General features: G+C 41.3%; 1 protein-coding gene across 1 annotated transcript; it reads right to left on the bottom strand.

Annotated features, from left to right (window-relative positions):
- Positions 1 to 1,175: 1,175 nt before the first annotated feature.
- Positions 1,176 to 25,231, bottom strand: LOC105095878 (myosin-2). Its single transcript, XM_031467627.2, has 39 exons — positions 25,189 to 25,231; positions 23,491 to 23,714; positions 23,256 to 23,399; positions 21,753 to 21,909; positions 20,983 to 21,010; positions 20,791 to 20,899; positions 20,491 to 20,583; positions 20,055 to 20,118; positions 19,833 to 19,931; positions 19,271 to 19,374; positions 18,604 to 18,742; positions 18,123 to 18,241; positions 17,885 to 18,034; positions 16,616 to 16,786; positions 16,184 to 16,490; positions 16,022 to 16,089; positions 14,835 to 14,922; positions 14,632 to 14,749; positions 13,859 to 13,982; positions 13,631 to 13,767; positions 11,962 to 12,217; positions 10,165 to 10,407; positions 9,874 to 10,050; positions 9,646 to 9,791; positions 9,453 to 9,543; positions 8,978 to 9,367; positions 7,761 to 7,887; positions 6,948 to 7,066; positions 6,610 to 6,806; positions 5,713 to 5,896; positions 5,468 to 5,633; positions 5,241 to 5,365; positions 4,778 to 5,086; positions 4,487 to 4,690; positions 3,835 to 3,960; positions 3,569 to 3,739; positions 3,385 to 3,489; positions 3,173 to 3,268; positions 1,176 to 1,460 (listed from the first exon to the last, which is right to left on the bottom strand). Exons 2-39 carry the CDS (start codon positions 23,692 to 23,694, stop codon positions 1,308 to 1,310), a joined length of 5,808 nt encoding a protein of 1,935 aa, XP_031323487.1. The 5' UTR covers positions 23,695 to 23,714; positions 25,189 to 25,231; the 3' UTR covers positions 1,176 to 1,307.
- Positions 25,232 to 26,161: the final 930 nt, after the last annotated feature.

Genomic DNA, 26,161 nt, shown 5'->3' on the forward strand with positions numbered 1-26,161 from the left:
AAATGTCAGTGTTCTCAGGGAGAGAACACTTTAATAATGCTCTCAATAGGATTCCATGGGAATTTTTAAATGGCTTTTTGACTGCTTTGGGTAGATTTTCCAGTAAGTAGAAAATAAGATGTTGTTTTTGGTCATTACAGCCAAGTTCTGAGGCACTTAAGTATTTACAGGTGATGTGGGAACACAGTAGAAGTTCAGTGAAAAGTGATTCCACACCCTTCCTGAGGCCAGTGTGAATCCAGATTCCCTGTGAAGCTGCTTCCACACATCTGATTTAAGGCGTTCTCTCACAGGGGCATTTAAATTACACTCTCCGGGAAGGTTACCTTTTTGGCTGTGCATCACAACTGAATCCAGTTTAAGACATCTTGATTCTCTCAGGAAACTTCTCTGAGTAATTCAGATTACTACCATGTCTAGTTTTTGCACCAAATTCATACTTATCATTATCTGTGTCCAGTATACATTTGAATAATTTATTTGGAGGATTCATATTGATACTTTTAGTCATTTATTGATCGATATAAATAATCATTTATAATCTTTACGTGATTATAGAAGGCCATAAAATCTGGAAACATTGGCTAATAAACCATTTATTGATATTATATAGCATATAGAGTAATATTTTGTCTCCAGACTTCATAGCCACTTTGTAGCTTTCATAAGGAGAAAGGTCACATCTTACTTTTTTAATGTTGTACCCATTACCCGATGCATATGCTGTGAATATATTGGTATTAATGATGAAAATTTCCCTGTGCTAATAGTTATACTTGTATTCTTGACAACAGTTATTAAGCAAGGAGAATTAACGATATAATTCAGTGGGAATCCCCTGTGTGAGAGTATAACCAGTGCCAGTCTTTGTGTAGACCTGGAAAATAAGGTTCATGTTACGGGAAGCTGGAGCTTTTTAAGATCCTACTATATTCCCCAATACTAGGGAAAGGTTAGAAAAATAAAAATAACTTCCATATTTCTGCTCATCAGATCAGACTTCCCTGATCAGTGACAACTTTATACTCTTAAAGTATTACTATAAACCTAAAATAAAAGCAAATATAGTTATTTCTTAGTGGCAGGTCAAATGTGATTGTTTGATACCCTTATGATTATTCAGGCTTTGACATCATTTCAGGAGAAAGAGAAAAGAGAAGACCAGTCTAAGGATATTGCTTGCAAAATGCCCTATGCTTTTTATTTCCTTTGCAATAGGGTAGGATAGACAACAATTACAGAGAGAAATGACCGAAGACTTCACATTTTGTGCCTCTCTTCAGTCATCCCATAGCATCAGGTCATGATCACTCTTCACTTATGACTTTCGTGTGAACCTCCCGGCTCTTCACCCGCAGCTTGTTGACCTGGGATTCAGCAATGTCAGCCCTCTCCTCGGCTTCCTCCAGTTCATGCTGGAGTTTGCGGAATTTAGATAGATTTGTATTGGATTGTTCCTCCTGAGGATAAAAATATAATTGTAAGCAACCCATAATGTGCATCTTTCTAGACTCTGTAGACCTAGGGGAAGAAAGGACTTGGTAAGTGCAGAAAAGTTAAAATACCCAGCAGGAAACACTATTGTCTTAACCACCTCCTGGATTTTGGTTATCATTGAAATTAACTTTTTGATTTATTTGGGGCTTCGTGTCTCATAAATAATCGCAGTTCTATTTTTGCAACCAAAACATGTTAAAAAAAATATGTGCCACAAATAGATCAAGAGAAAACACAAGAGCGGAGAAGAAGCAAGCATCATGCTTGTTAGTGCTTGCTGGAAGATGACTGTTTGCTCAAGTTAGGTATTCTTTATCATTAAGGATGAATTTTTTAATAGCATCTTTAAATTGAAATAAATGTTGAATTTTATCATAAAATTTTGGCACATTTCAAAACAGTCACTTTTTTTCTCCTTCTCTCTCATGTAGTGATTCTACTGACAGATTCTCTGATGTTAAGTAATCTTTACATTGTAGGAATTAAGCCTATTTAATCACTGATGGGCAATTTCCTTAATAAAGTAAGGGTTTCAGTTACTTAGTAATTTATCTTTGCTACGGCTATACTCATAAATAAAACTGTCTTTAGTTTCTTTCCCTGTCCTCTCTTGGACAGGTTTTGGTATGAGAGTTACGTGAGCTTCTTAAAGTGATTTGGAAAGCTTTCCATCTTTTCCAGTGCTCTGGAATGGCTTACATAGCTTAGGGATTATCTGTTCTTTGAAATTTTGAAAGACCTATCTGGACCTGAGTCCATTTTCAGAAGTAACTCTGAAATAATTTATTTAGCCAACTGAGTCATTTATATGCTCTTGTTTCTTTACAATTTCAACTGTCTTGACTGATTTATATTTTACATTAAAAAAAATCTTCTATTTGTATAGTTTGTTCCCTTTCTCATTTGTAATGTTGTGAGTTTGCATTTTCTCTCACTTTCCCCCGATTATGTTAGTTATAAGTGTATTTATTTTATTAATTTCCCAGAAATTATCAGATGTTACTGAAATGATCAAATTAGAAAATCATATACTCTAATTCATCAATTTCTACATTTATCTTTAACAGCACCTCTTATTTTCAATAATTTACTATTTATAATTTCTTTATTAGACTGTCAGTTTCTTCATTTATGAAAGCATATAAAGCAATGACTTGTCCTCCAAGAGCAACTTTGACTACACTCTAGGTTTGTAAAAGTCACACCTTACTTGGATTTTTATTTATAAGTTGCTAATAAATTAATCAACAATTACTAATAATTATTAATAATTACTCAGAATTATTAATAATTGCTCCATGGTTACGTTTTTTATTTTAATTTAACCCTAAAATTTTTAGGGAAGTTTTTTTTTAACATTTAACTTTTTTTTAACATTTAACATTTCTGTTTATGTTTCTCATCACTTTATAGCTTTATCACACTATGGCTAGATAATGTTGCCTGTATTATTTCTGCTTTGACATTTTTTAAGTTTTCTTTGTGGCTTTCAAAATCAAGCCATTAATATTATAAGTAATGAGAATTAAGTAAAAAATATACAAATATTTTTAAGACATTCACAGTCTTCTATAAAGCAAACAGGTTATTTACCACAAGGAGTAAGCTTATGTAATTATTTTTTAGCTTTCTTAATGGAAGACTTCTCTCTTCCCTCTATCTTAAGGATACTTACAGCCTCCTCAGCTTGTCTCTTGTAAGATTTCACTTTTGCCTGAAGTTTATCTACCAGGTCTTGAAGCCTGAGAATATTTTTCCGATCTTCTTCCGTCTGAAAGATTATAAAAACAGGGCCTTACTTAAAAATCACATGACTTTAGTATCTATGCATGTGAGCGTTTCCCACATACGCAAGGAGTGCTTAGCTGATAAAAACTGTTGCTGCACCTGGTAGGTGAGTTCCTTCACTCTCCTCTCATGTTTGCGCAGGCCCTTGACGGCTTCCACGTTACGCTTTTGCTCACTCTCAACCTCTCCTTCCAGCTCACGTACCTGCAAATGAATAGGCTCTTAAGAACATTAATCCAATAAGGCATTGAGAACAAATGGAAATAGATATTGAGAGACCCACCCTGGCCTCCAGCTTCTGGATCTGCTTCTTCCCGCCCTTCAGGGCCAGCTGCTCAGCCTCGTCCAGGCGGTTCTGCAGGTCCTTCACCGTCTGTTCCATGTTCTTCTTCATCCGCTCCAGGTGGGCGCTGGTGTCCTGCTCCTTCTTCAGCTCCTCGGCCATCATGGCCGCCTAATGAGCAGTAAAATGAAACAGGTTGAGAGAGCTAAGATAAGATAGCCCGTCAAGATTCTAGCTTGACCACCCCTGCGTGGCCCTCTGCTCACGTCAGTGATGGCCTTCTTGGCCTTCTCTTCTGCGTTGCGAGCTTCCTGGAGAATGTCCTCCATCTCCCCCTGGAGTTGGGAGATGTCTGTCTCCAGCTTCTTCTTGGTGTTGATTAGGCTGGTGTTCTGGTTAAAAATAAGTTATACATTTTTTATCATGTTACCAAAGTACTTAGTTGTAGCCATTTTTTGAAAAAATTTCAGATAAAAATTTGCAAATCAAATGCCCTTTAATGTTTTTGTTGCATAGTACAATTAATTAAAATAGATATTACAGAATATTCAGCCTTTTAAGGTACATAGTTCAGAATTAGATCAAATAGCTCTATAATTTTATAACTGCCATTTACCAGTAAGATCACTAATAGGGATAAAATTGTAACAGATGTTCAAACACTTCATTTCTCCACAATAAAAAAGCTAATGTTGATAACAAGGGTCAGTAAAGATATTAACACGAAAGAATATGGGCAGCCTTAGAATAATTTAGGAAATCAATCAATAATAATATGTGCAAAATAAAACAGTGAAAGATTTCTCATAATGAAGTGAAAATTTGATAAAAGTATAAAACCTGTCATAAAAAGTTCAAGCTTATGTTTTCTGGGACATAGGCATTTACTGAAGGTAAGTTCTTTGTGCTGAATCCCACCTGGGTGTGCAGCAGCTGGACGCGCTCACTGGCGTCCAGGAGCTCCTGTTCTGCAATTTTCCTGCTCCTCTCCGTCTGCTCCAGGGAGGCCCGCAGCTCCTCAATCTCGGCCTGCAGCAGGTTGGCTCTGCGCTCCACCATGGCCAGCTGCTCCTTCAGGTCCTCCTGGCCCCGGAGAGCATCGTCCAGGTGTAGCTGGGTGTCCTGAGGAATGAATGATCATTGAGCCACCTTGTTCTCAGGGCTGCCCTCACTCCAACTGCTCTGGGACCATCTATTGAACCCATTTACCTTGAGGATGCTTTGGGTGTTCCTGTAGTTCCTCAGGGCTTCAGCAGCCATGCGGTTGGCATGGTTCAGCTGGATTTCCATTTCATTGAGGTCTCCCTCCATCTTCTTCTTGAGTCTGATGGCATCATTTCTGCTCCTGATCTCAGCATCCAGCATACTCTGCATTGACTCGACGACTCTAACGTGGTTCCTCTTCAGCTGGTCAATTTCCTCATCCTTTTCAGCAATTTTCCTGTCAATCTCAGACTTGACTTGGTTCAACTCCAGCTGGATGCGCAGGATCTTACCCTCTTCGTGTTCAAGAGATGCCTTAATGACAGCAAGGGGTGACATTAGCAGGAAGCATTCAGAACCTTTTTCACACACCTTCCCTTCCACTAATTTTGTGCTGTTTTTCTTTCTATTCAATGTATAGTCCTCATTCTTTTATGACTTTGTTTACAATGCACATTTTGACCTGTACCTCTGCTTCCTCTAAAGCAGCCTGAAGTTCAGACTTCTCTTGTTCCACTTGCTTCTTTATTTTCTCCAGTTCGTGGATACGTTTCCCTCCTTCTGCAATCTGCTCCGTGAGGTCAGAAATCTCCTCTGTTGTTTGGGTAAAAGGCAGGTAGAGAGTTGGTCAGACAGAGGACGTAAGAGAAATGGTCCTCCAAGGCATGAAAATTATTGAAAGTGAAGGGGACTCACGCTGCAAGTTTTTGTTCTCTCGTTTCAAAGTTTCTAGCTGATCCAGGGACTCCTCGTAGGCATTCTTCATCTTGAACAGCTCAGTGCCAAGCGAGCGAGCCTCCTTCTGGGAGGCCTCCAGCTCGGCATGGGTTTCCTCATACTTCTGTTTCCATTCTGCCAGGACCTGAAAAAAACCGAGAGTGGTTACTTGCCATGAAGGATGGAGGACAGTGGTGAAGAGCAGGGGCCGCTGTGGAACTTACCTTGTCGAAGTTCCTTTGCTTTTTGTCCAGGGCCGCGCAGGCTGCGTTTGTCCTCTCCACATCCAGCATGAGGTCCTCAACCTCATTCTGGAGCCGCTGCTTGGTCTTCTCAAGGGAGGCGCACTTGGCATTCACAGCTTCCACGTGCTCCTCAGCAGCCTGCAGACGCTGGGCCAGCTTCTTCCTGGAAGGTTATGTATGTTTGTAGAGAGAAGTGGACCACACCAAGAGTCATGAACTATTACCACACTGAAAAGTACTGGAAGCTTCACATGAGAAACATCCATTCAGTCATTCATTCAGCAGATATTGGTGAGCTCCTTTTCTGAACCAGAGGCTGAGTACACAGCAGAGAATGGGGCAAAAATGGGCCCTGCCTCATGAAGCTCCCAAACTCATAAGGGAGATAAACAGCAAGTGAATGAGAAGATGCATACTAGCATATTGCAGATACAAGTGCAATGAAGGAAACTACAACAGAGTAAGGGACGGGCAACTCTTCTAGATACTCAGGGAAGTCCTCTCTGAGGAGACGACATTTGAGTCAAGGTCTAAAACTGTCAGAGTGAGCTTGGGTGAGATCTGCTGGGAGGGTGTTACAGACACAGAGGGACCACCAAGTGCAAAACCCCGAAGCAGCAACGAGCTGAGTGTGCTTAACAAACAGCAGTAAAGCTAGCTATCAGTATAATTGTTATTCTTTGTTCCCTTAACTGGAGTTTAGGCTTGGAAGACAGTGATGGTATTTGCTTTATTCGTGTCTTATTCCCAGGGCCTGGTAGTGCCTGAAGTGACTAATGAACGTTTGTGCGCTAATTCACTGTTCCTTCAAAGGTTGTGTCTTTCTGATTCAATAGGCAAAGCTTTCTGCACATTCTGTCATATCTGCGCACATACTTGGCCTCCTCCAGCTCCTCCGTGCGCTGGATGGCGTCCGTCTCGTATTTGGTCCTCCACTGGGCCACCTCCGTGTTGGCCTTGGACATCGCCCTCTGCAGCTCGGCCTTGGATTCCTGCTCCTCCTCGTACTGTTCCCGCAGCAGGTCGCAGTCGTGGCGGGAGGACTGCAGGGCGTGGGCCAGGGCGTTCTTGGCCTGCAGAGATACTTACACCTTCATTCTACTGGATATTTAATGTTTAATTCTTAAATTTCAAAACCCTTTAAAAGTTGTTGTAATGGACTCCAATTAGGGTCAGGTAGTGGGGAAAAAGACGAGTCTTAAAATAGTCATTACCTTTATCTCCTCTTCAAGCTGCCTCTTTAATTCCTCAATCTGTTGAGTAAATGCTTGTTTGCCCCTTGATAACTGAGACACCAGAGTTTCCTTTTCATCTAGCTGACGTGAAAATTCACCTGATAGGCAAAAGAAATGGCACCACTTTTTAAAGTGAAGAAAGAATTTTGCAAGCCCATATTAGAAATAAATTCAAATTCTCAGCCATCCTTGCGGCTAAGTGCTCAGATGATGGGGTTCTCTATTGACATCTTCATACTTAATGTCAAATTTTTTATTTTTATGGTGAAACTTACATATTAACCTGAATGAATAAATACAGCTTAAATTCTCTTTGTTCTTGCCCTCACTGAGTCTTTCAGGGTTAGATGATATTGTGCAAAACCTGTTGATGACTGTCAGAGATGGGAGCTCAGATGTCAAATTCTCATTGTCCCTATTTCATGAGACTTTTGAGAGATTGGGTTATCCATTGGCATATTCAGGAATTTGGTTCACTTGTGATCTAGATAAAAGCTTGGTCTAAAACAGAAGCCCTGGACCCATGCTGGAATGACCCCTGACCCCAAGTAGGCCCTCATTGTGGCCGGATTCTGTTCAAGGGCTTTGTGGAGCAGAGCTTGACCCCGTCCTGAGGAAGTCTCTGTCTCCACTGCCGTCCCCAAGTGACCTTGCAAGTAGGAGGAGAGTCTGAGCTGTTTGGTGAATCACACATATTCTCAGTTGCTTTTATTAGGCTCTCACATCACCAGATCAGTTGGTTTTCACCACATCATCTCCACTTTTAGGCCCCATGGAAGAGGAGAGAGTTACCAGACTCGGTCTGCAGGCGTGCCCTCTGAGCTGTCAGGTCATTGATCAGCCGCTGCTGCTCTTCCTCCTTCGATTTCAGTTCACTCACTTGGTCCTCCAGCGTGCGGCACATCTTCTCTAGGTTTCCCTACATGAGAACAAGGGAAAAGTAAACAAAGACATTTTGATAATAGTTTGTTACAGCTATAGTTTCTTCTAAAACAGAAAGATACTTATTTTGACATAGAAATTCTCTTATATGTAATATGCTACACAATAATTTTTTCTTTACATTGTATGATTGCTGTCCTAAGTCGAAAATATACATTGGGATTTTCTCAAAGCTAATTGTGGAGCCATGTTCCATATTCCAGGCATTCCTTTTTTATTGCTCTTCTCAGAATCTGCGTTGTTCATAAATGAAAGTTTATGGCAACCTTGCATCGAGCACATCTGTCAGCACCATTTTTCCAAAGGCATTTGCTCACTTCGTGTCTCTGCATCACATTCTGGTAATTCTCACCATATTCAAACTGTGGTGATCTGTGATCAGTGGTCTTTGATGTATCTACTACAACTCACTGGAGGCTCAGATGATGATTAACATTTTTAGCAATAAAGTATTTGTAAATTAAGGGATATACTCTTTTTTAGACATAATGCTTTTGCACACATAGTTGACTACAGTATAGTATAAACATATAATTTATATGCATTATGAAACCAGGAAGTTTGTGTGACTTGCTTTATTTTGATATTTGCTTCATTGCAGCGGTCTGGAACTGAACCCACAATATCTCTGAGTTAATGCCCATAGTAAAAAATTTAAAGATTATGTTCTAAATTTAAGATTTTTGTCAGAACTGAATAGCATGTTTTTAAAAACATGTTCATAAATACTTTATTGCCTTTATGTACAATGAAACTTTTCTTACTGGATAATTGAGAATATTGGAGATGCGTGTTCTCTCATTCAAGAATAAGAGAGCACTGATGACCTGTGTTCAGTGCTTGTGCTGTCATTAGTTAATGTGTGATGGGGCTGCCATGCTTAACTTCTCTGAATTTTAGTTTCTTCATATGCTTAAGTGGAAATAATACAGACGCTAGTATCTTTCTTGCTTACCTCCTGGATTACTGCAAAGAACGAATTACGTGATGTGTATAAAGGGCCCTGTGTAACCTGATGTGCACATAAAGGGTCATTGTTAGTAACAATTCCCCAGACTCTGTGGTACCTTGGCTTTAGAGATTGTTTCTACATTGCTGGCCAGGTCATCGATCTCCATCTTCATCTCACTCTTCTCCTTCTCCAGCTTCTGCTTGACCCTCTGCAGGTTGTCGATCTGCTCCCCCAGCTCGGCCACGCTGTCCGCGTGCTTCTTCCTCAGCGTGGCCGCCGTGGCCTCGTGCTGCAGGGTGGCCTCCTCCAGGTCCCGGCGCATTTTCTGGAACTCGGCCTCCCGCTTCTTGTTCATCTCAATCTGGGCTGAAGTCGCCCCACCGGCTTCTTCCAGCCGCTCGCTGATCTCCTCCAGTTCCCGGGTGAGGTCAGAGCGCTGCTTCTCTGCTTTGGCCCGGGAGGCCCGCTCTGCCTCGATTTCCTCCTCCAGCTCCTCAATGCGGGCCTGGCCATGAGGAAAGGCTCAAAGTTAGCTTCTTCATGTCATAATCGTGCCTCTTTGAGCCAGACTGATGGAAATATGAACTTACTTGCAGCTCTTTGATCTTCTTCTGCAGTTGAATGCCAAGTGCTTGTTCATCTTCAATCTTGCTTTGCAAATTTCCAATTTCAAACTCTTTCCTTTTTAAAAAGTAGCAAAGGATAACCATTGAGTCCATATGCAACATTGAAAGTTCATAAGCAATTCTTTCGGAAGTTCATAAGCAATTCTTCAATACTCACTTTTTGAGCTTTTCATCAAGTTGTTGTTTTTCATTTTCAATGTCCATTATGGACTCTTGGGCCAACTTGAGGTCACCTTCAAGTTTCCTCTTGGCCCTCTCTAGATCCATGCGAAGTTTCTTTTCTTGCTCCAAGGATCCTTCAAGCTAAATAGGAATAATGCTGAGTCAAAAGGATTGTTTAACTTCCTTTTCAAGAAAATAATTTCCTTGATAATCCTAGACTTACATCATCCACTTGCTGCTCTAGCTTGGTTTTAGCTTTGGTCAGGGTGTTGACTTTGTCCTCTTCTGCCTGTAGGTCATCCAGGGTCTGCTGGTGGGCCTCCTGGAGGGCCTTCTTCTCCTTGGTCAGCTTTGCGATGGTTTCATCCAGTCCTGCCATCTCTTCTGTGAGGTTTTTCACCTTAGAAAGTAAAAACAGTTTGCATTGCATGTTACATTTTGGTGGATTCAGTTTTATGATTGTATTCCCTAATAATAGTGAAAAAATAAACTTTTTTGGGTATATATTTCATACCTTGTTCTCTGTAGCATGCTTTTCCTTTTCAACCTTGGCCAGTGTCAGCTCAAGGTCATCTATGTCTTTCTTCAGTTCTGAGCATTCGTCCTCCAGCTTCCTCTTCTTGGCCGTCAGCTCAGCGTTGATCTCTTCCTCATCCTCAGCTCTCTCAGTCACCTCCTTGATCTTGGCCTCCAGGTGGATTTTGGTTTTGATCAACTGGTCACATCTTTCCTCTGCATCAGCCAAGCCTTCAGCTTCCTTTAGTTGGAAACAGAATTAAAATTGGGAAGTTAAGAATGAAGAATTTCACAATGGTGTAAATCTCCACTGTTGGTTCTTTGGATTAAACTTCTATGGACCAGCTGCTGTGTGTGATACAGGACACTCTACACTGTGGGAAAAACAAAGTGTATCAGATATTGTCCTGTTTCTTTAGAAGAGTGTCTTCTACAGCAGACTAGAAAGCTTCCCCCGACAAGCTACCGTTACTGCAGAAAGCAGTTAGTGACGTGAGAGATAAGAGAAGTTGTATCATAAATGGTTTCATGAGTGAAGCAGCATTTGAGTTGGGCCTTCAGAAATGGGTAGGATTTGGTTTTGTAGAAATGAATTTATTGGGGGAAGGAACCAGAGGAGAGAGGGCATTCCAGTAGAGAAATTCTGGGTGCAGCTGCTACGAAATTATTTCCCTTTGTAGTCCTGGAGGATGATCCTGGTTGTGATGCTCTAAATTCAAGTTGAGTCATAAAGTGATCGAGAAATTCCTAGCAACCTGTTTGTACATAAGAGGGTTGGCAGTGGACAGGAAGTGAGAGAGAAACTGATTTGGACATTCATCAGTGAGCCTCCATAGCAGCCTTTAATACACAGAAGAATGGGAATGTGCAGCACGGCCGTGTGGTGGATGCAGTGCTGTAGGGCAGATTCTGAGTGATTCTCTAGGGACAACAGAAGAGAATTCAGGATAGACTTGAAGGGGGTGGGGACAGAAACAGTTTTTTTTTCCCCTTCTGTAATCTAAAAGAAGGAGTTATTACACCACCCAAACTTGACGGAAGAGACCAATCTTAAATAGAAGGAAAAATATATGATTTTGTGATGAGTAAACTATACCAGACCAATTCACTTCAGTCCAAATGAAAGACGGTAAGTTACATTTCAGAGTTTTGGAAACAGTTTTGAAATGGTTAGTTCAGGAGTAGCATGGAGCAGGATGGTTGGAGGTAGAGAGAGTTCGGGGGAGACAGAGCAGGTTAGGTGCGGATGCAGCAATCCAGGTGTGATGTGACGCAGCACTGACTATGGAGATGGTTTAGAAAGAGCAGATCTCAGTTTGGGAGATCGGTAACAAGCAATAAATCAATAAAATTTGATGTAGAATGCTGTCATTTGTCAGCTCTACATAGTGTGATTTAAGACCCATGGACATCTAGAAGTTCGAGGAAGTTTCAGAGAAGAAAAATCACTCCCTTCATGCTGTACTCTCCTTAATATTTTATTTGGGATAGTTTCACGTTCAGATCACTTTCAAGGTCTGTCTTCAAAGGGAAAGGCAGTTGTAAACCCTGTAGTTTGTTGAAGTTGAATAGAATGGAAGACAATGGTCAGTTCTACCTCACTGCCCTGGCCCAGGCTTGGGGGGTTTATTGGGCGCTGAAGGAATATGGACCTTATTTGCACCATCAGAGAGCTTTAACCTTCTCCCTCCAGTGCGTGTCTCCCACACAGACTGTCCAGCCCGCTGCTGCTAGCGGCCAGAGCTGTAGTGCTTGCCTCCTGCTTACTCGTGCCCAGGATGATACCACTACTTACAGACTGAACCTGGAGCTGCAAGTCATTTTTTTCTTTCAACAGTGACACCATTTTTTCTTCCAGTTCCTTCCTTTTTGCTTCTGACTTGGCAAGTTCGTCTTTAGTTTTCTGGAACTCTTCCTTCATGGTGGCCATCTCCTTCTCGGTCTCCGCACTCTTGAGGAGGGGCTTGATCCTGAAGAACAGTTTCATCCAGGGCCAGTGCTTGACGTTCATGAAGGCTCGGATGTTGTACTGAATGCAGAAGATGGACTCCCTGAAATTTAATTGCTACAAATTACATATTGTATGGGTGATGAAATGAGATTCAATCTTGGCAGTGAGATCTGGAGGTTCTGTCCCCCGTCCCCACCACTGAGTTCCTCTCTTACTTTCAAAAGCACAGATGAAATAAATTGTATTTGGGGATGATGGACATGGACTCATTAATCATTCATTTCTCTACATCAGTGCTTCTCAAACTTTGATGTGAATAAGAATCATCTGAAGGGCTTGTTAAAATACTGGTTCCTGGACCCCTACCCCCGGAGATTCAGATTCAGAAGATATGAGGTGGGACCTAGAATTTGCATTTTTAAACAGTTTGCAAGAGATGCTGGTGATGCGGGTCCAAGGACCATCCTCTGAGAAGTACTGCTCTACTTCAATGCTTCTCAGACTTCCCTATGTGAACACCACTGAGAGCAGAGAGGGGGAACTAGACGCCTGAGGGATGTAGGGCATGGGATAAACAGACCTTCAGAATTTCTCTGAAAAATCTCTGGCTTAATATCTTAATGTGTGATTTTTGCATTCAACTCTGTAATATCATCACATTTGTTCTAATCTAAATTATTTTTAGAAAATAATTACCCTGCAAAATGGCAATTAAAACTGCCCAAATACATTATAAACAATGGGTCATGACCAAACTTACTATGTTTAATGAAATAGAATACAATAGAAACTAGTAGCATAACTACAGGTGATAGAAATAAAATCCGTTTCATGTAAATTATTTATCTACTTACACACATACGTGTATGCATGGATGTACAGGTGGCAGTTAAAAATGCACCTCTCACTATGGGTCCTGTTCATGTACATCCTGTGGTTTGAGATGCCTGACTCTTTAGTCTTAGAGCTCTATCCCTGCGTCGGATTAGATCATTGAAAAGCTAGGTGCCTCAGGGAAGTTGTATTGACTTACCCAAAAAAAGTTTCACAGATTTTTGTCCTTAATACTTTAAATCATAATAATTCAGTAACAGAAAGGATCAGGTGAAGAAGTTGTTTCTGCATCCTATGTGAAAACACTGTTGAGAATACTGTCTGCCATAGTTCAATGCATGTTATTCAATGATCTACCCAGTAAAATCATATTAAAATCAAGTGCTAGGGCAGCATTTTATCTTTTCTTACTCATTGGGATGTTTTCTCTTCTTAGATAAGACCCACACACAAATTATGCTTCTTTCTTTTTTTTTTCTTTTACCTGAACATTCAGTGTATTATATGGTGATGATTCCTACCTCAAGTTTCCTGGTACATGTATGTCTCCACTTCAGTATCAGACTCTTATTCCTTCTTACCACAGCGGCCTTACCATATCAGAGTCTTAACTGCAAGCCACCTCAAATGTGCCTCTGAAGAAGGAAGATGTGAATAACTGAACAGTATGTTTCTGTACCTCCTCTCCACCATCTTCTGGTACTCCACTCTTGCCAAGAACCCTCTGCACCTGGCCTGGGTTCGGGTCATCAGCTGGGCCAGCTTCTCATCTCGCATCTCCTCTAGGAGCCCCAGAAGACCAGCTTTGAAAAAGACCTGTGTGGGGGCAGAGTTGCAGATCAGAAACTTTGCGTAGACTCCAGAGAGACAGGCACAGTGTCAAGAGGGCGTTAGAGACGGGTGTTACCTTGGTGTGACCGAATTTGTACTGGGTGTGGTCAATGTCGATGGACCCAAGGAGCTTCTCAGAAGCCTTCTTGCTGTCAATGAACTGTCCTTCAGGGATGGCACTTGCATTTAATACCTTGTATCTGGTAAAGTAAATATAGTTTTTTAAAACTTGGTTTATTGATGGCACTGCTAGTCGCTAAGCATTAAATGATCCATTTTAAAAACTCAGCTTTAAAGTAATTAGTATTCTTTCTACGCTGTCTACACAGATAGTAAATCTAGTATCTACTGTCTATTTTTATTCCATTTTACCTCCCTGCACAGTTGCCACTTTACTTTCTGCCTCGTCGGACCCTGTTCTCAGGAAAGGATCCTTCAGTCTTGTTCACATTTATGTAGACGACCAACAAAATGTAACATATTATTCTTTCTAGATGCATTTGCTATGGATAGCACTTATCTCTACTGAGTTTTTGTAAGGATTAAATGAAATAATCCAAACATATTGAGCACTCAATAATGGCTGTTCTTATAATTTTTGAAGTTAATGTAGACATCTATGAGCTAAGCCAGGGGCATAGTAAGTCCAGTGAAACGTCTGCAGAGTGCTTAATATATCTGTGGAGTGGTATATCTATATTTTAAAGGTGTTTTGAGACATAATTTTTTATTCTTTTTTTGGAAATTAAAAAATAACAAATAGAGGCATATTTTTCACTAAGTTGTTTTGCTTACACTAAATATATTTATACTGAATTTTAGGATGCACCACAATTAGGAAAGTCTGACCTCTGTTTGAAGTCTGCATAGAGGATCCTGCTGGGGAAGCCCTTCCTGCAGATGCGGATGCCCTCCAGCACTCCGTTACACCTCAGCTGGTGCAGGACCAGTTCATGCTCCATGGCCCCTAGAAGGAGAAATACCACCCACGCCTTATTTCATGATCTAAAGCAGACACACCGGAACTCGTCTGGATGTCAGACGTGCCTTACCGGGAGTTTTGGTTTCATTGGGGATGATGCACCGTACAAAGTGAGGGTGAGTGCTCCTCAGGTTGGTCATCAGCTTGTTCAAATTCTCCTGTGGAACCATATGAATATTTGCTTAAAAACGCACTGTTTTCTTACATTCACATTTGTAGACATAAATCATCCTGAGCCATGACATTGGTTCGATTGTAATGAATAGCATCCAGGTTGAATTGGCAAAGGATTTTCTCTGGAATCTCCACACTCCCAACTTGTCCTTCTGTTTCCTCTCTTTGTGCCTTATAAACTAGCTGTTAAAGTGGTCGTTCGCTGCTATGGAATTTCCTAGCATATGTTATAAATATGTGACATTTTAACACATGGAAACACGTCACTTACGATCTTTTGCCTAGATATGCGGTCTGATTTACAAGTAATTCAAAGTGTTTCTCCAAATCTCCCATTTCTTTCTTTCTCCAACTTTCAGTTGCACCTGCTTTTCTATTACATGCTTACTCCTTATAATTACAGAGCTGGGTCCTCCTGCTGGTTTCATAGAAAGGGGCTCTTCAGTGCCATGTTCTGGGAATTGTCAGAAAACCGACAGCCATATTACCAAACGTGAGAAGTTTTCCACTCAATGGAAATCGTGATTTTTTTTTTTTTCAGAATAACTAGAACTTCAGTTGTTACAGATAGGATTGTCAAAAGATGAGTCAGTTTTCCTTAAAAAGCTATTTCTTATCACATCTGGTTTCTTATTTTCTTCTTTTAGATCAGTCTCCAAATCCTACCACTACTTTTCTATCCTCAACTTTCAAAAGCTACTCATTTTGCTTCTATGCCAATATATGCCTGAGCACCTGCCTCATTTGGGCACTCCCATAGGCTCAAGAAAATCTTAGGTTTTGCTTAATCTTCTCCCAAAGGAACATTTATTGTCAAATAACTTCATTTCCTGTCCCCAGTACTGAATTATACATCTCACACTGACTCCAACCTCCGGACACCTGTGTTTCCTGTATACTGAGCTCTCTCTTCCAAGCTACCTCAGGCCTTCCTGAGACTCAGTTCTGCCACTGCCTGCTGACCCGTCTCTTTGAGCCACATCTAGTTCTAGAATCCTTGCAAGATTACTTCCCCTTCCACACACAATAAAGTAAAATTGAACTTCCTGAATCTAATTAGAGAGAGAAAAATGAAGTTTGTACCCTGAAGAGAGCAGACACGGTCTGGAAGGAAGAACCCTTCTTCTTACCACCTTTCTTTCCAACAGACTCTAAGAGGAAGAGAAATCACAAGCAATGATAGTGCAGGCGTTCTCTGCCTGGGTTTTCTATATTGAGTAAAAGGTTAATTCTGTTGAAAGTTACCTGCTTCAGTTTCTCTTCCAGAGAAGAGGAGAGCCAGAGTCTTCAATGCTGACTTCTGGTACAGCCCGACCACGGTGTCGTTCAGGGGGTCCTTGTTCTTGTCCAGCCAGCCGATAATGTTGTAGTTCACCACGCCCGCGTAGTGAATCAGGGAGAAGTGGGCCTCGGGCTTGCCTTTGGTAACCTTGGGCTTCTGGAAGTTGGCAGACTTTCCAAGATGCTGCTCATAGAGCTTGTTCTTGAAGGAGATGTCTGTGGCCTTGGGGAACATGCACTCCTCTTCCAGGATGGAGAAAATGCCCATAGGCTGAAAGCAGACCACAACACAGAGTTACAATTCTATTTAAGCATTTTTCTCTGTCTGTGTAATTAAACAAGACGCAGCGAATAATTGAGCTGTCACAGAGCTTGGGTCTGCAACACAAAACAGACCTTCTCGATGAGCTCGATGCAGGCAGCCAAGTCCATCCCGAAGTCGATGAACGTCCACTCAATGCCCTCCTTCTTGTACTCCTCCTGCTCCAGCACGAACATGTGGTGGTTGAAAAACTGTTGCAGTTTCTCGTTGGTGAAGTTGATGCACAGCTGCTCCAGGCTGTTGAACTGAATAAATAGATACGTTTACTTTTCTCTTTAACAAATTGAGCCTTTTAAAATATAGGGCTCTTTAATTTAAAAATGTGTGTCGAACAGCCTTTAGATGCTAGATATCAGAATCTCTGGGGGCCTGTAAAATCTAATGTGTTCTCTGCTGCCATTTTATACAAAATCCTAAATCATTAATACTCTTTTCTTGCACTTGCCTAAATTGAGTCAGGTGTTTTTCTAAGTTCCTGCTTAATCATTTCTTGTTTATTCCCATTATCTTCTACATTTTCTGTTGACTCACTTAACATCTAATTTGCAACCCATTAGAAGCTGACTGGGAGGAAACTGAACCGAAGTCACAGTGGTCAGCATTGCAAGGGAGCAATCATTGCCACCTTTGTTCTTCTCTAATGTGAAGTGAGAAAGAAATCAAGATGCCATTATGTACAGTGTGTTAACACAAACATATTTTTGTAAAAAACCAAAAAGTTAACATTAGGTAGCTATATAAATAGTGTAATTAATGTGAAATATTTTCCCTTGATTTTCCATATTTTCTGCAATGCCTAAGTTTTGCTTTTATAATTAGAAAGAAAAAGATAAGCTTCTCAAAACTGAAAGCAGAAAAAATGTATTTTGTAATCAAATATGACTTTTTAATCCCATGATAATCACATTAATGAGGATTAAGAGTTAATTGCATTGAGTTTATTAATGCTGACCCTCAATTACTAACCTTACTATCTGCCTCAGTATTTCTGCGCGGTTTCCCACCATATATTCAGAGCGTATTATGTATTACCCAGGTTTCTTTTGATATTTTTATGTTACCTACATTTGGCATTGTGGGGTTTTTAGAGCCCTCATTACACCGACTGAATTCCTAACTCCCGTTGGATCATGTATCACGTTAGTCCTCATGAAGTTCATTATTTCTCACAGAAGTAGACTTGCCACTTCAGTGAACGATTAGTAGCTGCCCAATCATTCTCTTCTAGATTTTAGCATAACTTTTTGACTGTGATGAGAAAAGGTCATAATGTTCACATACTTCTTATTGATATTTCCATTGCCTTATTGTAAAAACCCCTTACCAAGTGACCACCAACTCACATCAAAGATCTCAAAGCCAGCGATGTCCAAGACCCCGATGAAGTACTGCCGGGGCTGGTTGGTGTCCAGCTGCTGGTTGATGCGGGTGACCATCCACAGGAACATCTTCTCGTAGACAGCTCTGGCCAGAGCACCCACCGCATTGGTCACCTTGAAAGACCAAAGGTGTATCTCTTGTGGTTAACAGAGCACTTAAAATGCTGGCATCCTTGGTGGTGAATTTGAATTATGCACCTACCTGCTCTACAGTCTGGCCTTTGGTGACGAACTCATTGCCGACCTTGACCCTGGGAAAGCAGAGGGCTTTGAGCAGGTCAGCAGAGTTCAGACTCTGGAGGTAGGCTGCCTTGTCAGCAACTGAAAGGAAGAAAGGGTAGAATGATGTTATTGTGGCCCAAAGCAACCCATTTTCTGGAAAAAAAAAATTTTTTTCTTAAGCTCCAGGCATTTTGTGCAGTGTTTTCAGAATATCTTTTTGAGTATTCTTGCCCATTTTTTCCACTAAGTTCGAGAACTTGATTATGTGTAGTGTGCCCTAAAGAACTTCAGAAATTGTAGCAAAATCTGTCTAATACCCACACTGCATATATCTTATTTATGTATACTTTAAAACACCATTCTTAAAAATGAACTTGTCTTCCTAGGAGAAATCCAGGGTAACAAGTTACGAATATGGTTTTCCAACAAACATGAGATCAGGTGGCTAATTCAGTTGATACCTTCAGTGCCATCTGGCTCTGCTTGCTCCTCACGTTGCTTTTGCTTGAATTTCAAGTTTCCATAGTGCATCACAGCCCCCGTGAGCTTGTAGATGGAGACCTTCTCTTCATTAGTAAAGCCCAAAATATCAATGGCACTCTGCCAATACAACCAGTTGGAGAACTGTTAGGTTGTTATCCACGTGTTTACTATTGGTGGTTCACAGTCAGATTCCTGACCTGTTGGTCAAACTGAGGAAACTGCCAGTACTGGTGGAAAGCAAGGAGCTCCTTAGATTGGATGTATAGGGAGTTGGTCAACCAAAGGCCAGCACAGAGCATTAGAGTTACAGGTGCATACGCTCTGGAGATTCAAAAAATGAACTTGAGGTGGAGAACAAGGATAGGAAAGTCAAGCATCTTGTTATTTTTAGAGGTGGTTTGGAATTAAAGCATGTAGATTATAAAAAATGGTTCAGGTAAATTCAGAAAGGATAGAGCGTTGAAAGACTGCTAAGGGAAAGTGAGATGCTGTAGGGGCACATCCTCATCTTTCCAGTTGGCTCCAGGAGGCACATCCGTGCTCATCCTTGACTCTTTTGCAGTTTTACTAGAAACTGAACATGTATCTAGAGGGAGCGTTGCTCCCACCAACATAAGCGTTCTAATTTTCTTGTGTTCTACTTACATCTGTCGCTATCAGTTCTTCCTGATCATCAATGCTGGGCACACTGATCTCCCCTTGACTGACGAATGGGTAATCATATGGGTTGGTGGTAATTAGAAGCATTTCTGAGTACATGGAACAGAGCAAAAAGTAAGCAGAAGTATCTTCTTCATTAAAACAAGAGATTTCTAGGCAAATTATAAGGCACTGGAGTGGAAAAAGCCATGAAATATTATTGCTAAGGAAAAAAGCAGATTACAGAAGAGCCACATAGCTGTAATGCCAGCTATTGTACGTCTGTATCTATTTGTAAAGATATATGTACAGAAAATGACTAGAATGATACTCATCCAGGTGTTCATAGTGGTTGTTTCATAGTGATAGGATTTGGAGATGTTATTTCAGTTTTCCTTTTGAACGTCTATAGTCAGCACAAATAAATTTTTACCAGACTTACAAAGCTGTTTTCAAAATCAAGACAATAAATGCAATTGACAGAATTCCATCATGGAATATTGAGATGGACCATGCATTGATAGGTGCAGATGCAGTAATTCTGAAAAGGAATTATGACATTTCTTACCAATTAGTTCTGGCTTCCTGTTTGATGTGATCTGGTAAAAAATATGATAGCTCCTTTCAGCTTTAAGCTGGAAAGTAACTCTAGACTTCTCTAGCAGATCTGGAAGCAAATATATAACAAACAGGGAAAATTTAAAATTTGTGTGAGATGTAAATGTTACTTTGGTCAGCATTATAGGTCATAAGAAACAGGAATGATTGTAAAGGATATCTGAGCACTTACATGTTTCAATATCAGCAGAAGCCAGTTTTCCTGTAGTGCCAAAGTGGATTCTGATGAATTTACCCTTGAAAGGAAAACTAGTATTACTACTTTGTTTTTGAATCATATCAAATCTTTGAGAAACTTGAAACACTTGAAATGCTGATGTTTTAACATTAAATCAATTCAAAGACTATTTGTACCAGGGAGAAAAGGTGTATCTCCTATTTTGTAGGTAAAATAATTTTCTCTTTAATTTTAAAATTGTGAATAATTGTAGGTAATGAAAGATAAGAACTCAGATATAAAGTCACGTATCTTTTTAGACAGGACTTGGATCCATGTCACTACATTCTCAGAGAAAAAGGAAAAACCATGGTTATTATAATGTGATTGAAAAAGATTCAGGGAACTTTGACCAGTGAACATTGTCCATAATAGTATCCAAGAAACTTACAAAGCGAGAGGAGTTGTCATTCCTCACGGTCTTGGCGTTGCCAAAGGCCTCCAGTAGGGGGTTGGCACTGATGATCTGATCTTCCAGAGTCCCCTGCAAAGGCAAGAAGGCAAGAGCGGTCCTCATGTGTGGGGCTCAAGGAAACTTTTTTTTTTTAATGGAGGTTCTGGGGATTGAACCCAGGACCTTGTGTATGCTAAGCATGTGCTCCACCACTGAGCCCTCCCCTCCCCCGCCAAGGAAACTTCTTACGGGACAGGCCAGTCAGAGCCTGGACTCTGACCCTGGCAACCCACCCACCTGCATTTTGCCAGATTCCTCCTTCTTCTTCTCCCCAGTAACTGCAATTGTTGCAAAGTACTGGATGACACGCTTCGTGTTCACCGTCTTCCCAGCCCCGGATTCTCCGCTGTCAAATAAAAATGAAGTCAGATGAGGTCCCAGAGCTGGCAGCCAGTGCAGTCACAGAAGGAAAGTGTAACATCTACTTACGTGATCAGGATTGACTGATTCTCTCGGTCTACAAAAGAGAAGTCGTAGATATTTAAGACTGTGTTCTAATATATTTGTAAATAGTAAGTTATAAAATATAATGACATGAAAGACTTGGTATTTTTCAGACTTACTATTTTCAGCAATCCCTAAGGCTTGGTGGGCCCTAGCCCTCCACCCTTTCCAGTACCCATCTGTCTGCTGCCTGCAGCTCCCCCCACTGCACTTCCACACACACGCAGCCATTTAAACAGAACCCTGCAAGGAAGCACCAGACTTTCCCTTTTTATACACTACCACTAAATAAATTTCAAAAGCGGACCTGGGTTTTTCCGATGGGTTTAGATGACAAGTTAGTGACATGTTTATTGTAGGTACAAGAAATAATGAAAAATATGCATTAGAGTTATTTTCATGTGTGAGAAAGAATAAATATAGCAAAGGCAGTAGCTTTGGAAGTAATCATGGCCTTAGTCATGTATTTAAGGAAAGATCAAACTTCATTTTGATGTTTTACTCTCTCTGAAGAGGAAATTTCTAAGCCATTTCCCCTGGTGCCATTGTACCTTAGACTGGCCTAGCTGGGACAGTATTCTAGGAAGAAGATTCGTGGTGTAACTGTTTTAATACCAGATACACCTTAAAATCTGGAGTGTGTTTAGGCTGGTTCTGGGCAAAGGGCAATAGCATTTAGGGGACCATCCCAGAGGGTGTGTTGAGATGGTTAGAGTCTCTTTCTCCTATGGTTCTGCTCTAAACATTCAACTCACCAGTCAGCATGAACTGATAGGCGTTGTCAGAGATGGAGAAGATGTGGGGCGGGGCCTCCTGGCGCTTTTTGCCTCTGTAGGCCGTCACCACCTCGGGGTTGTACACCGGCAGCCACTTGTAGGGGTTGACGGTGACGCAGAACAGGCCCGAGTAGGTCTATGCAAGGAATAAGAAAGAATAACCACCCAAACACTGTTATTTGTGCAGTTCGCTTATTAAATGAATTTTAACTAAAAGGAGCCCTTTTAAGTAAGTACTCTACATTTCTACAGGGCATCAGCATGAAAACTAGTTCAAATGTTCAACAAGAGAGCAAAGTCCTTGAGGGAAGGGCCTACAGCTTAGACCTCTTGTTACCCCTCTTGGGATTTGTCACAGTGATTTTCACTTAGCAGGAGCTCCAAAGGAGTGTTCCTTTTAATGTAGTGTGAGATGTTTTTATTGTATTTTAGAAAATAGGCATGTATTTCTTTTGTAGCATTAAGAGAGTTCAGATTCATGAAAGCATAAATTTGGTTGCTAAGTACTCAACAGTATGGAATAGTTAGGTGAACTATGGAAAATCTTCTGAAGATAGTGTGATGCAGACATTTACAAAAGTAAACATGAAGGTATGCAGCAATCCTGCAGAAATACTTGTAAAATACCCCTGAGTTATAAAGAAGCAGAACGCAACGTGATGTCACTACGTTATGATTACAGTAGAGGGATTTCCAAAATCTTTGACAGCTGGTCTAGGATAAGCACCAGCGAATCAGAATGGACACTGACTCTCAACACCAGGTACACTTGTGTAGTGTTGTCCAGCTGAATATCACCAGTGGCTAAACCATGCAAAAACGTCAACATAGCATAATAAGTTCACTTAGAAAATATCACTGAGTTTGTACTGTCTCTAGCACATCATGAGATGAGAAACTCCCAGTCTATGCAGGAGACAGACATGGAAATGATTGATGGTGGGAAAACACCATCGGTATTAACCCAGGAACAGAAATAACGGGGCAGAACATCCAGCTCTGCCAGGAGAAGCTGGAGAGGTTTCATCAGAGAGGCATTCCACATAGAAGGGACCAGAACACAGAGAGAAAAATTGCTGTGATTTTGGAGGAGTGAAAAATGGGTGAAATTTGGTCTTTAAAAACATTATTTTTAAATGTTAAAAATGTAAGTTTTTATTTTCCCTCTGGATGATTCTGCAGCAAGAATGGGGAAGGGGAAAGATGGCCTGTGGTTGAGGTATGAGCAGTAGCTGCCCTAATGTTTGTTCAAAGGATCTGTAGCAAACTTAGGCCAGAGACAGTGGCCTTTCCTGGCTTTGGATGAGAAGACAAAGGATGAAGGGCCAGCTGCTGGGTTGTGGCTTATAGTAGCAATTGTGAACCTTTTAACTAGTTACACTACTAGAGAAAGTGATGGGTCCCTACTTGTGACCCACTTATGCTATAGTGGGCTGACAGGGTCCAGTGATAAAGACCACTTTGAAGGGGAGGGGCGCTCACGTAGATCATCCAGGCTGCGTAACGCTCTTTGAGGTTGTACAGCACTCCTGGCTCGTGCAGGTGGGTCATCATGGCCATGTCCTCGATCTTGTCAAATTTGGGAGGGTTCATGGGGTAGACTTGGTCATCTTTCACTGTCAGAGTCTGGGAAACAGGAGAGATGACTGTTTATGTCAATTGAGTGACCAAACGAAATCATCAGTGGAATGTAGTCAGCTCCTGGGACCCTACTCACCGCTCCTCCTTCGGTCTTCACCGTCACTTTCCCTCCTTCTCTGCTCTGGATCGTCCCTTTGACAAAGGATTCCTTGGGCTCAGCCACAAAGACTGATGTCTTGGCATCAAAGGGCCTATTCTGGGCCTCGATGCGCTCCTTTTCAGACTTTCGGAGGTAAGGAGCAGCCTCCCCAAAGACAGCCATTTCCTGGTCTGAACTCATGGCTGCAGAACTCAGAGGTCCTAGAGGAGATGACACAGTTCATATTAGAGATCTGGATTGTCAGCTCTATCAGTAAATCTCTACATTAATGATATTTCATGGGCCCAGTTGGAAATTCCCCCAGGCAGGTGCACTGTACACTGTGCTCTAGTTACTGAAACAGACATAACCACAAGGACTCAAAGGCCTCGAGGGTCTCAGTGCACTCTGTATTTTAACACTGTGTGTTGGGGGTCACACCAACACTGTGCTCAGGGTTTTACATCCATTATCTTCTTTCACCCTTCAAGACTGACGTTCTAATCACGGAGCTGGGTTGTAACCTTGCAGGCTGCTAAGGAGCGTGTGCCCTTGGGTAAGGCCCTTGAGCCTTCTGAGCCTCAGCGTCTCCATCTGTAGAACAGGAATCACAGTATCTGCCTTTCTTAATTTGCAACCGTGAGATACAGTGAAGACATTTTGGGGGGAAAGTTAACATAATAGCTGAGAAAGCAATTTGAAATAGTTCAGGCTACCACTGAGCTATAAAATGTCATTTGTTATTGGGAATTCCATTTCTTGCTGTATAATGTAAGAGAACTTTATTTCCTCCTTTAGACGTTCAGCCACAGGTGTTCACGTTCAGTGGATTTGGGGGGATTATCATCTCATTTACCTTTTTTTGGGGGGGGGGCTTAGTAGAGTTTCTGTAGCATAATTTCTTTGCATATTAAATCCAGTTAATCGGTTTAACCCAGTTAAACTAATTGAGGCATAAAAGCCACGGCAAACATTATCCTTGTTCTTCCACATCGAAGGCTCCCTTCACTGTCCCACCTTTCCTTCTAAAAGACGCAGGCTTGGGCTGCTCTGTTCTGTGTTATCTGCAGGTTGCCGGTGGCATCAGTAGAATGAAAGGTTTGGCAAAGGATGTTACTGCAGTCATTACATGATCAAGTTACTTGAAAGTCATTTTAATCAGCTATCCACCAGCCTCTCTCTTTAGAAATGCAGTGCAGCAGTAGGGCAGATTAATACCTTTATTTTCTGTTGACAAAATGTCAGTGTTTTGGTTTCACACGACACTCTGCCTTGGGTAAGGTAACTGTTTAAAAGGCTTTAAAGAAAGAAAAGAAGTGTTTTCATAGGTACTTCTTTTCTTGCTTGTTCATTACCATGTTTACTAAATAAATTCTATAGCAGGATAGATTTTGATCACATTTGAGATTTTAAGCAAAGGAATCTTTGTGCAGATCTTTTTTCCTACAGAAACAAAATGATATTCTGTTAAGAACTATTCCCTTGCTGAAATATGATGCCACCAATGCCCGAGTTTTAAGTAAGACTGTGTGCATTGTCCTAAAAGGCAGTTCCTCCCTCTCCCTCTCCTTTCCTGAAGCACAGTTGCTAAAGTATTTACTGAGACAAGCCGTTTCTCAAAGGTTGCTAAGTGACACACATCCATCCCAGAGACTCTCACAGCATCCTCCAGGGACTGGTTAGTCCAAGTCTTACCTTGTTAGCAAGTGAGAAGATGCAGCCTGGAAGTGAGGCGGTTCTATAAAAGAAAAGGGGTAAGCACTTGATTAGTTAACCGAAACCAAACCAAACCAAACCAAACCCAAACTCCCATTTGCGGCATTCCTTGCTATTGTAAACGGAAAGCGACAAAAGTCATGGGTGTGAAGCAAGCAGCATCAGAAGCAGCAGTACCAGCGCCAGCAGCTGCAGCCGACGCTGGGCGGCGTGGCCAGTGTCCCTCCTCAAGGTCTAGCCCTGTTCCCTTTTACCTTGGAGCTTTTTAAAGCAGGACGAGTCAGCCTCATTCCAAGGGCCTTTTTATATGGATAGCTATGGAAACAATGCAGCTGCCTCTTCTTTCTTAAGTCAAAAGGAATTGTTTGGCAAAAAAAGTCTTGGCAATCTTGTGTCCCCGCATAATTCTCATTCATGTTAAGAATGGTTGGATATAATTAGAAATATTTTTCTTATTGAGTATGTGGATAAATCTCCTATGGATAATTTGAGAAGATGATCTGAAAGGAAGGTTCAGGCTGGTGGATAAAGGCAGTGGCCGGGCAGCCAGAATACCTGGCCTCTCTCATGAATTCCTCCTGGCCTTGCTGGGCATGCCTTTCGGGCTTGTCTTGCATCACTTTTCATATTTAACAGATTAAATGAGAGAAATTAAATACAAAGATTTATTTGAATTTTGTCAGGGCTGATTTTCACCTGTTGATCCTTTCCTTCCAGCCCTGCGGAATTAAGCTATGTGCCATCCTGTAATGATTTAAAAAGAAAGTCTTCCCTTCGTCCCAATACTCTCATGGTTTCGGGAATATGCTTACTCTCTGCCTGTTTTGCTTTTGCCCAGGCTGGTCTCTTACATAGCACACTGTTTCCTGTCCACCCACTCATTGGACTTGCCTGCAAAAAGGAAGGCTGAATATTTAAAGGTGCTTTTAGGGAATACTTCCCAACATTTTTT

This window comes from Camelus dromedarius, chromosome 16 (assembly GCF_036321535.1).
Source record: "Camelus dromedarius isolate mCamDro1 chromosome 16, mCamDro1.pat, whole genome shotgun sequence".
Lineage (NCBI taxonomy): Eukaryota > Metazoa > Chordata > Mammalia > Artiodactyla > Camelidae > Camelus > Camelus dromedarius.

What these genes read in the sequence shown, in the direction of transcription:
- LOC105095878 (XM_031467627.2), bottom strand. Translation starts at nt 23,694, where the DNA reads ATGAGTTCAGACCAGGAAATGGCTGTCTTTGGGGAGGCTGCTCCTTAC. An exon ending in CAGGAAGCCAGAACTAATTG is followed by an intron (nt 19,375 to 19,832) that starts GTAAGAAATGTC and finishes CCATGTACTCAG; the next exon opens with AAATGCTTCTAATTACCACC. An exon ending in GCATCGAGCTCATCGAGAAG is followed by an intron (nt 16,491 to 16,615) that starts GTCTGTTTTGTG and finishes GTCTGCTTTCAG; the next exon opens with CCTATGGGCATTTTCTCCAT.